Below are 16,242 nucleotides of genomic sequence, written 5' to 3'. Positions count from 1 at the left end.
TGTTCTGATGGTAGGGATATTCCCAACAGAAAAGTGAGTGCTATGTTTTCAGGAACATTTTTTAAAGTATAATTTTCATTTAAGAAATAGTTGCCCAAATTAGCCATCTTCTATAGCAATGGTTTAAGTGCAATTATGGGGAAGTAAGAATGTGAGTTTCATACATAAGTCAGGGTTCAGGCAAGAATTATGTTATCTTAAAGATCAGATTTCCCCAACAATATGGCTTTCATTATGCACAAATGCATGACTTGTGTAGATGGAAAAAGAATCTAATATGTACCTGTATTCCCCAAAGTGCCCAGGACATACTCACAAATCAGAAAAGAACAATTTATCATAGAATAATTTGATATTTCTGTTACCCAAAGACAGATCACAACTTTTTAGATTTATGTATATTTTCCTAATGCCAGTTTCACACAGTACAGATCTCTGCTTAACACTTAATTCATAGTGAAGTCTCTTTATATATATATATATATATAATTTTTTTTTTTTGGCTATTAGCCCAGTAAAATAAGAAAGACTACCTTTGAGGCAACTTTAAACCCTCAGAGATCAAGGAACAAAAGACTCATTCAGAATGAGGAAAAGAGAAGAAAAAGATGCTCTTTCCAGCTACATACACGTTGGTGGTGAAGATGCCATAGATGAGATCCAGCTCAGGTAGGAAGAACGTGCTCTGCAGCTCGTTGTAGTAGAAGGGCACCTCCCCGGGCCGGGAGCAGTTCAGGCGAGCCTTCATGAAGGTGGTCCAGGTGTCCTCCAGCAGGAAGCGCCCTCCGATGTCGTTCTTGCAGACCCGGGCAGCTCTGGAGAACACGGTCTTCCCACAGTCATGCTCCACGGCATTTTCTCGGAAGAAGAAGTAGGTGAAGTTTCCAATGTCATAGGAGGACACGAAGTTTGGTTCTGTGAGCGATAGGAAAGAAGAAAAATCTCAACATCCATGTGTCATTCTTGATTTTACCTTGGCCTGCTCAGTATTTCTCCCAAGGAGACATGCTTCTGCTTAGACAACACCTGGACCTTACAGGACAAATGGGAAGCCCTGCGAGCAGCTTAATGGTCTGTGCTGCTGGCACACTCAGGGTCATGCCCAGGTTCCAATGACGGGCCATCAATACTGTGCTTCCACACTGCAGCACCCTGAGCTGGACCAGTGCCCAAGCTAGCATGACATCAATGCCATCAAAAGGCCAGGGGAGATTTGCAGAACAAATTAAAGCAATGTCTATTTCTTTGCTTGAAAAGTCTTACATCAACTTTGGAAACAGAGAGCAAATAAGATTACAAAGGTGAAATTTGATTCAGAATATAGGAATCTTTAATTGTTTTTGCAGCACAAAAAATGCTCTGACTTTAATATCCATGTGTATGACTTCAACATATTTTATCTGCTTTTAGTAAGACCTTACAATATTTTCCATTGGTGAAAAGTGAAACAAAAACTCAAACTGTAAGGTTAGTGCCCTGAATTAGCTTCAGCAATTCCTGTTACTATGGTGACAGTGTCACTATGAGGCTGAAGCCTTGTTTTCCTATTCCTGGTCACTGGTGGAACCACTGGGAGGAGACAAAGGTGTTGAGAGGAAGCCATTGTCTGGAAGCTCTCCAGTCTCATAAATGGCTTAAATAAGGGGATTGAGAATTGACAAAATTACAACAAAGCTTTTACTTAATCACCAAGCTTATTAGGAATTACGAAATACAGATTACCAACCGAATCTCACATATTACATTGAAAGTATTCTCTTTCTAACTTCCTGTTTGAGAAGGAAGAGGCAAAAAGAGATGATGGATACCCTATAGACACTGATATGTCCCAATATGTATCTTTAAAAACTGTCATAATCAGGTTTGATTCTCATGCGTTTCTCTCATTCATTCAGCAAGTGTCCGAATTTTATAGTACAATTAGTGTAATTATGGCAATAACCTTTGGTGTTCAAAATTAATGAAATATACAGACAACAGCTATATCCACAAGGACACATTTTCAGGGATAGTTTGTAGGAGCAATTCCATTGACCTTGCACCTTACCAGATACAACTGTACTGTGCCAATAAACAGGCTATTGGCAGGACAACTGGAAATATGTCTGGCTGCAAGACAAGACATTACCATTTAAGGCAAACCTGAAACACAGACAGGGACTTCAGACATTGGCATGGAGTTGACACTGACTGAATCCTCTTCTATTTTATTCAACAAGACTGTTGCCAATTTCCAAACAGTCTATCCATCTATCTATCTGGCTAGCTAGCTAGCTATGTATATATCTTCAATGTCATCCACAAAATGTTTTCATATGACTGCACATTTTAAAAATGTAAAGCATTCTAAATGATTCCCATGGCTGTGCAGTTCCCTTCAGGTTGTTACACTGTTCCTAAGTACATTAAATCATATACAGAGATTTTTGAAGAGAATTAATTTAATTTATAAGCTGTCAAAAATATTCTTAAATCACTATTACGTTATCCTGAAATAGGTAGTTTTTTGTTGTTGTTGTTTTGTTTTTTAAAAAGACACACTAGGCAGTTGGTACATGCCTGTAATTCCAGTGCCTTAGGAGGCTGAGGCAAGAAGATCAGAAGTTCAAGTTCAGGCTCAGCTATTTAGGTGTCTCAAAATTCAAGAAAAATAAATAAATAAAAAGGATTGGGGGATGTGGCTTAGTGATAAAACATCCCTGAGTTCAACTCCAAGTTCCAAAAACAAAAACAAAACCCAGAACTGCATTAAAACATATGAGAAGAATATTATATTCATTATTATTACTGTATAATTTAGGATCCTGGAGAGATACTCACAAATACAACAGGTGGCATATCTGAAAATTTTTTTTTAATATAAGGAAAGTATTGGAGAGTTTTGAATCCAGATTCCCTATGAGTCTCCAAGATAATTACTCACAAAAGCAGACCCCAAAACCAAACCTATATTTCATGTCTAAGGAAAATAATCACTTGAATGTATAATTATGAAAGGGGAGGCTGAATCATTTCAGAATAGGTCCTAAACCTAGGGATGCAAAGCCAGATTATAGTTCCAGCACTTTATTAAAACGAAAAAGTCATCGTCATCATCAACAATAACAACAAACCATCTAAAATGGGGAACATAAAAACGACCTTGGGGGCAGGGTCTGTGTGACCTGGAGCTGTCACCAGCACTGGTGCATGAAGCAGAGTGCACCCAGATCTATCAAAACCCTCACCAGTACCCACTTCTGCTGGTAACATGGAGACAAGCAGCACGAAATGGGAGTGATGAATACTTCATTATCTAAGAAGTCATAAGCAGGAAAACCACCATGAAGGAGAGATGACTGGTCGTGGTTTCTTCCAGCTGGTCTGTGTGTGATAAAAAGTGTTTGTGGATTCTGCTGAGCCATGCTGAGCTTGGTCTTTTACATTCATGTGCTCACCAAACCCACAAGAGTCAGAGGCAGTGCTGTGTTCTTCCCAGTGCATAACTGAGCACACTGAAGCCCAAAGGTTTAACAGTTCACCCAAGTTCACACCACTAGCTACTGGGCTGGGAGGGAGTAGGGATGTCTGAATCCAGAGGGTGTGAGCCCAGAGCCTATTCATGTACCATCATGCTGCACTGGAAAAATACTAGTCTGAAAGAAACAATCTGCCATGCTTCCTATGTTTAAGGGTAGGATTGGACTTCTGGACATGCATGATGTCGGATAGAGGGTCATCACACCCATGGAGAGTGCTACGTGCTTCACATAGGCACAGACTGAGGAACGTTTTACAATGAATTACAGGGAAGATAAATGACCAGCTACCAGGGATATTAGGGATGAAACAAAAAGAAAAGGTAGGAAGAAGAGGTCAACAATTCAAGGGCTTATTAAATAAGAATATGGCTGGGAAATGTTTGATCAGGACCAGAGCAGGTTTTCGCATGGTGTCTCTATTGCCCTGTCAGCAAGTGACTCTTAGGGGCTGTTCATGTTCATTGTCCACTCCACTGAAATGTCTCCCATGCAGATGTCTCAGATAAAGGAAATACTAAGGAATGGAAGGTGGTGTGGCTCTTTCCATAGCAAGCCTCCCTCTCTCCAAGTCTTCAAGCCAATTTTATAAGGTGACCATTGTGCATGTCAGATAGAAATGCTCAAATTCATTTTGTCTTGCTTCTTGTTTAGAACACAGAGAAGTTGTGCTCAGTGTATAGTGTACGCTATTCTCTAATTCATCACAACACAGGTCAGGTCAGCTGGGGAGCTGAACTACATTTGGAAGCACATTCAGCTGCCCCTCAGGGATTCTTTGGGTTGACCACAGGCCCCTGACAGTGTGACCTGCTATTAAATCAGGAAGTTCCATTTCTTGGAAGGCACAGCCTCTTGAAATTCAGCCAGCATCCCATTCCTCTTCCAAGGACAGTGAAAAAGCAGGAATAATGGTTAAGCAGTCAAACATCTCTTGTATTTATAGATATAAATCTGGAGGAAGGAGGTGTTTGGATCTCGTCAGGCAGGATAATAAGATGCATATTGTTTTCCTCCCATTATTTAGTTCTGTGTCTTGTTAAAAGGCAATTCACTACAAACTAGTATCTGTCACTCCTGAACGAACTGAACAAGTCATAAATCAGGCTTGCCTCCTTGTCTATGGCAAACATGGGCTCACAAAAGCAGATCTCAGAGAGCCTTTACAACTTAGCATCACCAGAGCCACAGATGAACAGAAGGTGTGGGGCTAGTTCAGAATAAAAGCAGCCATGGGTCTATGCCAGCTTATATAGAAATATACGCATGGAGAAGATGATTTTCCTCATGTTTGTAAAACAAGTTGAGTTACAGGTGAGAGTGCCATATAAAATATGCCAGGTTAATAAGAATTATGAATCATGAAATAAAATTTTTATTTTACATCTTCACTTAGAGTAATGACCATGCAGATGGGAGTACTGAGAAGCTACATTATAAATAAACATGAGAGATTAGATGAAGGATAAAAATTTTGAGATTTTGACCAAGTAAAAACACATTCTGAGCATCTGAAGCCTCTACTGTGCACTCTTTCTATTCCAAAGCCTAGAACATCAATATGGGGGTGCCCTATGTTCAATCAATGAACAGATCACTCATAACTTGTTGATATATCAAGAAACATTTATCTAAATGAATGAGAATGGATATTAAAAACAAAATGAATTCTAAGTTTCCAGCTCTACAAAAATCTTACTAGAACCAAAATCCATCACAAAATTATTTTGCACTTCAAAAGTCCACCCAGAAAGACACATGTCAAAAGGAAGCTAAAAATGACTTGGCACAGTACCCACACAGGTATAGCTCTGCCCTGGACTGAACTATCAATGTCAGGCATGCTCTGTCGTCCTGTATGAGAATGGAGGCACTGACGACCTGCTTTGCCAGACTTTAAGATTAAAGGGACTGGTACATAGTAGGATCACAATAGATTTTGGCTATTGATATTGCTTCATGATTGGCTCTTGGTGTACTTTTGGATTATTTGTATTTAATAGAACCTCAGTTAATCAAAATGATGAAGCATACATGTATCAAGTGTAAGATGATTAGAACCTAAAAAGCATAGATAGAGCCATGCTGGGCTTCACAGCCAGCCACAGGGTTTCTGTTCCCTAATTTGTTGGCTTTGATCCCCATGAAACCAGGTCAATGCACATTTATAGATTTTTCAGACACTCTTTTATTGTGTACATTATTTCCTTTGTCACAGCCAAAGAAGAATGTGTTGTAGGGGTTGGGAGTCTTATTTCATTTAGGTATTTATGAAGACTGGATAATTCAAGTGAAATTAAATTTATTGTGGTTTTAAAACCATGGGGGAACCAACATTCTTTCCCTGGGCTTTCCACTAAAAGGCAAACAGATGAGTAGAGAGGTGGAAGATAACCACAGTTTCACGTGTGTGGTGTGTATGTAGGTGTGCGCACGTCACATACATGCAGTACTGACGTGCATGTATACATGGCTCAACACTTCCACCTGCTGGCTAGATGAACTGAGTCAAGTTATCGAATGGCCTGGTTTTTGTTTTAGGACTGCAACACTCACATGAAGGGTCACAGTGTGAATCAAAGCCAAGGTATGTCAGGGGCTTAGCACTTGCTTGGCCATTATCCAGGTGTAAATAATCATCTCACTAAATAAATTAATATAAAACACGCTGGTTAAATGATCACCTGCATTTGACCAAGTAAAAACACATCTGAGCATCTGAAGCCTCTACTGTCACTCTTTCTATTCCAAAGCCTAGAACATCAATATGGGGGTGCCCTATGTTCAATCAATAAACAGATCACTCATAAGTTGTTGATGTATCAAGAAACATTTATCTAAATGAATGAGAATGGATATTAAAAACAAAAAAGAATTCTAAGTTTCCAGCTCTAACTCCTCAACTATCATTCTGCACATCAAATGACAGCTCTCCATTCCTTTCAGTGAGTCTGGGACCAGACACGGTGGCAGGGACTATGCTACAGACTAAGCCCTGAATGCCAGTCAAAGGACACCTGGTCACCAGGGGCTTACTGACCCGCTCCTCTGGGCTGTCCTCAGCTCTCAGTATTCCTTGGTCAACTGATAGATATGGCCCCTTCCCTCAAGAACAGTGCGAGGAAATAAAAAAACAGAGACCGATAATGTTTACAGTGATGACCAGGACATCAAGGACCAGCTCAGGGAGGTGAATTTGAGAGTTAGGAAAAAGGTCATCAGGGAAAGGGCAGGTTGAGGTGTGGAAAAGGCCAGTCAAAAGCTGGTAATCAAGCCTGCTGGAGGGGCCATCAGCCTGGGAGAAGACCTAAGCACAGTCAGGAACGGAACGATCCACAGGACAGGAGGCAGGAGGCCAGGAATCCCCAGTGAGGAGTGGGGACTTCAGTGGCCTCTGGGGATGCTCCAATTCCTGTGTGTGGTGGGGGTGACGGGGTGGGGGATGGAGCCCAGTGCATCCTGGGTTACCATTCACACTGCCCCGTGGCCGTGAAGCCCCAGGTGCCTCATTCACTGGGCCTCCTGGCAGACAGACAGCCACCACGGAAACACTCAAAGCAGGTCTGGAGCAGTTTTGTTTCCTCCATTTTTCAAAGGGGATTATGGCCTGTTGCAAATGTGTGATTTACCCGGAGTTGCTGATTTGAGAAGGTACAACTTGCCTCCTCCCCAAAGGAAAACCACCGTCTCTGCATGAGCATCGGCCTGTGTGTCCAAAACCCACACCTGGAATCCCCCATCTCTTAAAGTCTACAGGAGTGTCGTGAATTAGGCATCTTTCTAAAGTTCCAGATGGAAGGACAGACATCATCTTTCTAAAGTTCCAGCTGGAAAGACAGACGTGGGCGTCTATTCTCTTGTCTCCATTCCAAAGCCTCCGGCGGCCTTTCCATACTTCTCATAAAAATCTACCAAATCACACATTCTTAGGCTCAGTGAGCTAAATATTATTTTATAAAAATACCTAAATATTTTTAAAATAGAAAATTTCCATTTGCCACATCCATTTTTTTTTTCCTGGCAGACATTTAAAATTTTAGATTCACTCATTTTAAGAAGGAACAATTTATTTCACAACATAGGCACTCACGTTTTTTTTTTTTTTAATTGGAAGATCAACTTGGATATAAGGATACAAGAAATGTTTTAATGCCTATAAAATAGTTTAAAAGACTAACAGAACAACAAGTAAGATTTCTTTGAAAAATACACTGAGCTCTGTAACATAATTCAGTTTCTCAACAAGCTGTAACAGAATCAATAGACCAATGTGGTGGATACAGCTTAGTCTCTTGCATGGATCAGGTTCAAAAAAAAGAAATCACAACATGGAGAGTCCACAATCCAACTTTCCAAACCACAGGTGAACAAATGGGGAAGGCCATAACCTGGGGGAAAGCAAAACATTTAACTGGACGTTAGGGAGACAACCTGCGGACGTGCATAGACTGGCAACCCATAAACTGTATGTTCTCTGGACAACGAATGCTCAGCTGTTTCTCAGGTTGTTCTCATGGGTGCTGGGAATTGCCAACGTGTTATATTCTCCAGCGTGAGGCCTTCTCTGCATGGCACTTTTCGTGCAATCTCCCTGTGATTCTGTATGGAGTTCATGCCTTACCCCCAAAATACTTTAGTGGCAAAGGGAAGGCATCATTCATCCACTTGAAATGTGCAGGTTGAAAATACCAGTTTACAAATGACTTACTGGCAAGAAAAGAACCATCATCCAATACTAAAAGGGATCCACATGGCTCCCTAGCTTTCAGATGCTAATGTTCAATGAATTTCATCACACTGTTTTCAAAGAGCACCCTAAGAACTGATTTCAACATATTACTTACTAAACTTGTACCTAGAAAGGGCTGTGTTAAATCACCCCACAGGTTTGTCTTCATAAGTTTAATGATTCCAGCTCATTAGATCCTTTATTTGATGCTTGAATAATCAAGAAAAGGCTCAATCATTCCCACATCCCTGTCCCATGGTGGCTTGTACATCATGGTATGCACATTAGGAGAGACAGAGGTCCCCTGTGATGTTAGCATTTCCTAAATGTTGACTAAACAAAGCAGAGGCTGGGATCACACTATGGGGGAGGCTGCATGCTATGGGGCAGATCTGCTTTCAAACTCTACCTCTGGTTTACACCAGGCAAGACCCCTGCAGTGGTGAATCCCTCTGAGCCCTGGAGCACTCATCCACAGAAAGACAGTGCAGCCTCCCTTGAAGCAAGGTGTGGAGAATTAGAGGTGACCTGTGAGTGGGGTCTCCCATCTGTTATAAACAGTCATTATAACTCCTCCTTGGGCCTGGGGTAATAACTGGAGATAACAAGGTTGTAACACTTGCACCAACAGGCAGATGATATGAAGGAAGGCCATTTATTTTAAAATGACTTTTGACCTAGTGAAGATGATCAGGTTTGGTCTGCATCACAATTTTCAAAACATACCCCTCCCAACAGCACTGACAATCTGCCCAGGGCCTTCTGATAGAGGACACTGTCCAGCCTGAAAATGAGAAAACTGTGTCACATGACCCACAACTTGCTTGACATGTTTTAAATCCTATCTATCCCCCACACCCCACCCCCGACCCTAGCCAGTTAAATTTCTGAGTTCACGACTGCATCCATTCCCAGCATCTCCCCAGATGCCTATCTGGTAAAATTCCAAACTAGGCTGCTGACTCTGAAACCTTATTTTGTTCTGGTTTTACAGAGCTGCTTCTTGTCCTTGCCACTCACTGCATTCCCAGCCCTCATTTGTCTTTATTTTGCTTGCTTTTTTCTTCAGTTCCAATTGTGAATTTCCAGCTACAGGAATGTTGTCAGTTCAGAGAGCACCAGGGATTTACACCCTGGGGTGCTTTTGCCAAACACGCTCTCACTTTACCCAGGATGGAGACTCGCACAGTCACGGGAGCCTGTCCATACTTCTGCTGTTGAACATTCCAATTGAGTCAAATGTATGAAAGATGATATATCATGAGCTTTGTAATGTTTTGAACAACCAATAAAACAACAACAACAACAACAACAAAACATTAGTGTCTGATCCTAGGGTGAGGAGCGGAGCCCAGAGAGGAGCTCCTTTTAAAATCAGCACAAGTGACTTCTCCTCAAGGTACACAGAGGGGGTTTTCTTCCTCCCAGTAAGTGACCTTTAATAATTAGAAAGCCAGTAATTGTATTTAAATACCTCACAGAGTCCTCATGAGGCTAGGGTAGCCTAGCGCCATCAATGTATCTCAGGCCAGGGGTCTTCAAGATGGTTACCAAAAGAGTCATGTTTTCTTAACTAGAAACGTAGTAGCTATAAGAAACAATCCTGCTAAAATGAGAATGCTTCTGAATTTCCAGGGAGTCCTCCTCCACAGGAGGTCACAGCTGGGATCTCAGAGAACAGAAGGCTTAGAGTTTCCTGATCCACCCAGGGGGGCAGCAAGCATTTCCCCCAGAGAAAGAAAATGAGCAGGTGGCAGAGTGTTAGAGGATCATATCCCTGTCAAGATTCACACAGTTAGTCAAGTGCATCTTGAGGTAATGTCTTCAAGTTCCTACTGAGGGTTGATGTTGTGCCAGAGCATTAGTTCCCCCAGAACTCACAGGATTCACACAATACTACTGTGAACACACCACGTTTCCCCTCCCCCCTACACTTTTGGTGAGTTTATTGTTTCCTTAATTTGACTACCATTTTCTTGAAGGCATACTTTACAGCTTCTCTATTTTAAGCATCAACCATTAAACATTTATTATCCTCCTTTACAGTAATCATTTAATAAGGGTCACTAACGATTGATATTTTAATGCATTAAAGCTGTAAAGGAATTTCTCTAAACACATAAATTCATTTTAAGAGTGATTTGGGCACAAGGGAAAATCTGACCTTAAAACATGAATTCATTTTCAAACACATACCTCAATGTTCCAGATTCCTCCAGAATGTTATCCAATTTCAAACACGTTGCCTTTGAAAAGTGAATAAGTAATGGCTGAAAGGGGTTCCCAAACAAAATGGGAGTTTAAAAGGAACATTTTTTTTTTCAAATGCTTGAAATTGAGTCAGTTTCAAGCATAAAAATGTTTGGGGAGGGGCTTTTACTTGTTTTAAATTCTGGAATACAATTAATAGAATATTTACCTTTATTTCACAACAATATTCATATTTTGCTTTTTGTGAAATGTGCTTATTTCTTACTCATTCAACCGATGCTGACTAAGCAATGCTGATCAAGCCTTGACTGGGCTTCTGGCTCTGAGTAAGATAACTGAGCCCATGAAAGTGGCTCATGTACAATTTCTGTCCTCAAGGAATTAATAAACTAGTGGGGGAAACTAAGAAATAACTGTTCCCCCATGTCTTGGCCTGCTCAGGCTGCTATAATAAAAATACCAGGGTAGGTTCCCCCGCCCCAATGCTGAGAGTTGCATGCAGGGCAAGTGTTCTATTATAGAACTATACCCCAGGCCCCGAGGGGAACTTACAAACAAAAGACACATTTCCTTCCAGCTCTTCAGGCTCCAAAGTTCCCAGTTAAGTTTCCTTTAGACTCAGTATCTGCTGAGGGCCTGCTTTCGGGTTCACAAGGTGGAGAATTCAGGCAGCCTTTCTTAAGGGCTCTAGCCCGAGACATGAGGGTCCCATTCCCATAGCTACTCACATCCCAAAGGCTGTGACACCCAGACTCACATCCCACATCCTGGTGGCATCACACTGGGGGTTGCTTCAGTATGAATTTTGGGAGCACGCCAATGACATTAATTCATTTATTTAAAAAATATTTACTGAGTGCTTGCTATTTGTCCAGCACTGCTGTAAGCATGTAAAATAACTCAGCATACAGAATATACAAGCTCCAGCCACCGGGACCATTCATTCTGGTTGCAGAAGGAGGTGATGAGATTGCAATGGATAAGGTTAATACTGAGCGTGGAAAGAGGTCCTGAGGACAGACAGGAGAGGGCCTGGCTTTAAAGTAAGGGGGCCAGGGTATAGCCCCGTGGCAAAGGTGACATCTGGGCAAAGACTTGTAGAGTTGAAGCAGCTGGGCGGCTGGCTGAGGGGCAGAGCTGTTGGTTAGAACAGGGACTGGCACACGCCAACACCTGCCCCAGATCCGACCTGCAGTGTGTTTTGTGTTGAAGTTTTATCAGCACCCAGCCACGCTCATGCATGCCCTGGCATTGGCTGCTTCCGTTCTACAATGGTGGAACTGAAAAGCTGCAACGAGATCATATGGACAGCAAAGCCTACCATATTTCATCTGTGGCCCTTTGTAGAAAGCGTTTGCTGGCCCCTGGAAGAGAAGGAAGAGCCAGAGCCACTATTCAGCCTTTCAGAGGCTGAGACCAAGGCAGTGAGAAGCCGGTCAAGGAGATAAGGGCAGGGAGGGCATGGGCAGCCAACTGCTAGCACTGTGGCTTTCTCCTCAGGGGAAATGGAGGATTTTGTAGACTTGGGGCAGGAGAAGCACAAGAGTCCCCATGCTGTGCAAGCAGGTGCAACCATGCACTGTGCCAAGAAGGGACAGGATAGACTCAAGTGGGTCTCAGGAAACAACCTTCAAGGCAAGCCACGGAGAAACAGGAATTCACCAGGAGGCAAAGACCCTGGCAAGAGAGGGCAGAACAAGTACCCTGTGCATGGTGAGGAGGCAGGACATTCCCAGGAACTTCACATGGCTCCATGTAGGACACCAGAGAGCACGCGGGTCTGTAAGAGGCAGACAGAGCAGGTCATACCAGCCAGGTAAGAGGACACAGACAAAATTTGCAAAGGCACCCAGAGCCCTGGCCATCCCTGTTCTCCCTCTCTGTACCAGTCTGTGCTACAGTTAATGGAACAGCCTCACCTGGGTCACCGTGCACAGGTGCCGGTAAGACACCTCTCCGTCACTGTGTAATCAGTGGAAATTTTAGCTGATGTAGGAAATTGCACTGTACTCTAAGAAATTGTACATGGAACTCTGGTATTAGGTCCTGGGATGTGGCTTGCTAAAGGAAGGTTGAGGAACCATACCAGATAGTTTTGTTGGGGTTCTGGGAGATAAGATGGGAAGATTAGAAGTTGGCAGATCCTTCCTCGGAGCTCCCTGTGTCCAAATAGGACATCACCATGAACAGGTGGATCCCATCATCTGCCTGAAGATTAGCCTTGAAGTACCAGAGATCCTGAGAGACTGGAGTCTCCCAATGGCCACAGCCTAGCATGTCCTGGCCATATCTGAACACATGTCCTCTCTGCCTATGTGCTTGTCTTGGCCTGGAGGGTCCGGGCAGTCATTTCTGCCAGCTCCTCACTGCGTCCTCTGAGGGAGTGATTCTAGTGTGGAAGGAGCAAGGCAAGGTGCATGGTGCAGACATGCATGGGGAGAGGTTCCCTTCCCGAGATCCTGGGGTGGGAAGGCTACACTGGGAATGGAAGCAGTTCTAGGGAATGTATTTCCACACCAGTGCTCTGCAGCGGGGGACAAAGAAACAGGGGTGAACCCTCTCCACCTTTGGCAAAGGAGACAGAGAGCTCTCTTCTTCCTGCCCAGTGACTTCTTATGCTCCTGAAAACCAGAAGGCGACATTGTCTGCCAAGAGAGGAAGATGCGCCTGATTGGGAAGCCCGAGAGACAGACACAGTGACCCTGCAGCACAGGAGGGAGGTGAGATGGTTGCCAGAACGTGAGGCATGGTGGCTCTCGTTTCCACCTGGGAGCGTTTCTTTGATAGACAGTGATACGGGGTAGGTTATGTCCCCTCGAAACCGATATTAAAGTCCTAACCTCCCTTTTTTGTGAACATGACCTTATTTAAAAAGTGTCTTTGCAGATGTCACCTAGTTAAAATGAGGTCCATAGGGTGGCTCTAGCCCAATGACTGGTGTCTTCTAAGGAGAGAGGACTTTACACAGAGACACACAGGAAGATGGCCATGTGACCATGGAGGCAGAGACAGGAGTGCCACCACAAGGCCCAGAACAGAAGCCACCAAAGCTCGAAGGAGCAAGGAAGGATCCCCCACGGGAGACCTTAAAGGTCCCTGGCCCTGGCGGCACCTGGATTTGGGAGCTGTAGCTCCAGAGCTCTGAGAGAATAAACACTGTTCATTTGGAGTCACACAGTTTTGCTACTTTGTTCGGGAATCCTGGAGGAAAGAAATCCAGGAACCATCCACACTGTTCAAAATGTACTAGGGGCTGTCTTGACAAGGCAGAGCTGGCTGATGGCTGGCAGGAGGAGGATTCTTGGTCACATAATAGGTACTAGGGATGGCTCTGCTGGTCCTCCATCAGCTAAGTAGAAGAGAAAGGGACTGCCCCATGCACAGGCAGACTGTCCCGCACAGAGCAGATCACAGCAGTGAGCCGAGAAGCCGACATTTTGCTGACCACGGTTAGCAGGTGCTATGTGCCAGGCTCCTCCTGCTGAGACAATTTTCTTTTATCCTCACAAAAAGGTTGGAAGAAACTGGAAAGCATCCAAAACAAAGGAGTGAGTGTTGCTTATAATATGTGAGCTGCTGTTAGCTGAGCAACGGCCTCCTGGAGGCTCCAGGTTGTGCAAAGGTCTGGAGATGCCATGATTGGACAGTTCCAGGCAGGTGCTCAAGGCCTGCATAAGGCACAGCAGGCCAGGGAGAGGCCAGCCCCTAAGGACAGCAAGGGAGCCAAGTAGGCCTCTTAGTGCCAGAAAACAGGTTGAAAGGAGAGGCTGGTAGCTGCAGTAATTCAGGAACCAGAGGCCAAAGTGTTCATTCATTCACTGTCAACAACCACTTACTGACTGCCTGCCATGCGGCAGATAAGTATCAGACATGAGGAGTTCATGGCAAATGCCTTAATTGATTGGTAACTGATAATTAGGAGCCTGGGGCTAATCATCATCTTCATCCCACAGGCTCATCTTAGTCTCAGAGCAGCAGGCTCAGGGGGATAATTAGGCCCAGTTTGCAGATGAGGAAACTGAGATTCAATCTCAAGTCCATCTGACTTCAGAGCCTCTGCCTTCCACCCGCAAGCCTTAGACTGAACATCAGGAAAGGCGCAGAGTGCTATCCCAAACCTCTGGGCTCCACAGTACAGTGAGGACACAGAAATACAAATAAGGCGGGGACGGATCAAGGGCAATGGAGCCAGGAACGGGTGTTGTGGTTCCCTGAGGAAGGAGAACTGGAGAGTCATGGAGGGCTTCTCAGTGCAGGTATTGAAGGGTGCTGAGAAATGAGCCGGAAGAACAAAGCCTGAGTGCAGGAGGGGAGGGAGTAAGGGAGGTTCTAGGAAGAAGATGCAGGGTGAGAAGAGAGACCAGGAGATGAAAAGGCAGGACCAGCTCCCCAGGCACCTGACAGGGGGCGGAGTTCAGGCTTCATCCTGGAACTGCAGCCCGGGCTGAATTCACCTCTAGCAAGGGACGTGTGGCCTTTCTGTGCTGGTTCAAGGAGCCACAGGGTTGCTCAGCTGCCAGCTTTGCAAAGCCAGGGATTGCACAGGACAGTTCACATCTCTGACTTCTTTAGAAAAATTCGAGGACCTACCACAGGCTCTGACACTGTTCCAAGGGCACTTGTCACTGCCTCAGTCCCACTGTCCCATGTGTCCATGAGCCCTGTCACTCTCATTCACAATTACTTACCAGGCCTGTGATCGTGACCACTTTGAACACAGAATGAGACTTAGTAAAAACTTGAAGGACATAAGAGTCAACGTGTTTAGAAACGTCCATCTGCTCCTCCTTGGGACGGAGGACTGGTAGAAGGGAGACCACCCCTCCACCCTACAGTTCACCTGTTAACACCTGCAGCATTGTGCAGGGACTGCAGATCCCTAGGAATGAACAAGACCAATGAAATCTGGTAAGGAAGCAGCTTTCTAGAGATGGGAAACATCAACATGTGATGACAAATTGTGCCTCCTGCCACAAAGGATATGGCAGAGCAGTGGCACAGTCACCTGCAGGTTCTAAGATGGACGGCCAGAGGAGGCTCCTCCAGGGAGACCCAGGAGCTGAGCCTGGAGGACTGGGAAGGCAGCTCCCTGGATCTGGGCGAGACTGTCCTGGCGGAGGGGATGGCCTGGGCAATGGGCCAGCGCAGGAGGGTCTTGGGTCATGGGAGGACTTCAGCGAGCAGCTTGACAGGGATGGATGGGAGGAGAGAGAGCAAGCAGATGGGCTAGAGGTCATAGAACAGTCACTGCAAGCCAAAGAACACCAGAGAGTGGAGTGTTCTTCTCCAAGCAAAGGGAAGGCAGGAAAGGGACAGGGACTAAAGCCACCTAGGTGACCATATTCAACAGCTCGTGCTGGCTGCTCCAAGCAGAGAAGGTCAGAGAGGGGCTTGTGCGGCGTTTCAGGCAAGAACTGAGGAAATGGGAAGAAGCTCCCAGTTCTAGAAGCCAGCATGTGGGCCTCAGTGGACAGGGTACAGTGTGTCTGGGGAGTGGAGAAAGGAATCGTCAGAGATGTGCATGTGTCCAGCTCAGATGAATGGCTGAATGTGGAGCCTGCTCTGGGCTGGACTGTGTACTCCTAAATTCATGTGCTGAAGCCCCAACCTCCAGTACCCCAGAACATGGCTGTACCTGGTTATTATTGAGGTCATTAGGCTAAAACAAGGTCATTAGTGTCAGCCTGAATCCAGTATGGTCAGTGTCCTTAGAGAGTAGATTAGGATACCAACAAGTGGAAGGGAGCCCCTGTGAAGACCAGGAGGATTTGGCCATCTACACGG

The 16,242-nt window shown here is 44.6% G+C and overlaps 1 protein-coding gene across 7 annotated transcripts in view; it reads right to left on the bottom strand.

Annotated features, from left to right (window-relative positions):
* The window catches only part of Sema5a (semaphorin 5A), a 451,060-nt gene that overhangs the window by 137,524 nt on the left and 297,294 nt on the right, over positions 1 to 16,242 (bottom strand). For all 7 annotated transcript variants that reach the window (XM_046430338.2, XM_058574513.1, XM_058574512.1 and 4 more), the window contains one exon: positions 630 to 915. In XM_046430338.2, coding sequence (XP_046286294.1) covers positions 630 to 915 — 286 coding nt within the window. The remainder of the gene's footprint in view (positions 1 to 629; positions 916 to 16,242) is intronic.

The sequence above is a fragment of the Marmota monax genome, unplaced genomic scaffold (genome assembly GCF_021218885.2).
Source record: "Marmota monax isolate L192 unplaced genomic scaffold, Marmota_monax_Labrador192_F-V1.1 WCK01_AAM20220418_F8-fsc00082, whole genome shotgun sequence".
NCBI lineage: Eukaryota > Metazoa > Chordata > Mammalia > Rodentia > Sciuridae > Marmota > Marmota monax.
The sequence above is the reverse complement of the archived record's forward strand: the minus strand, read 5'-3'. Positions and strand labels throughout refer to the sequence as shown.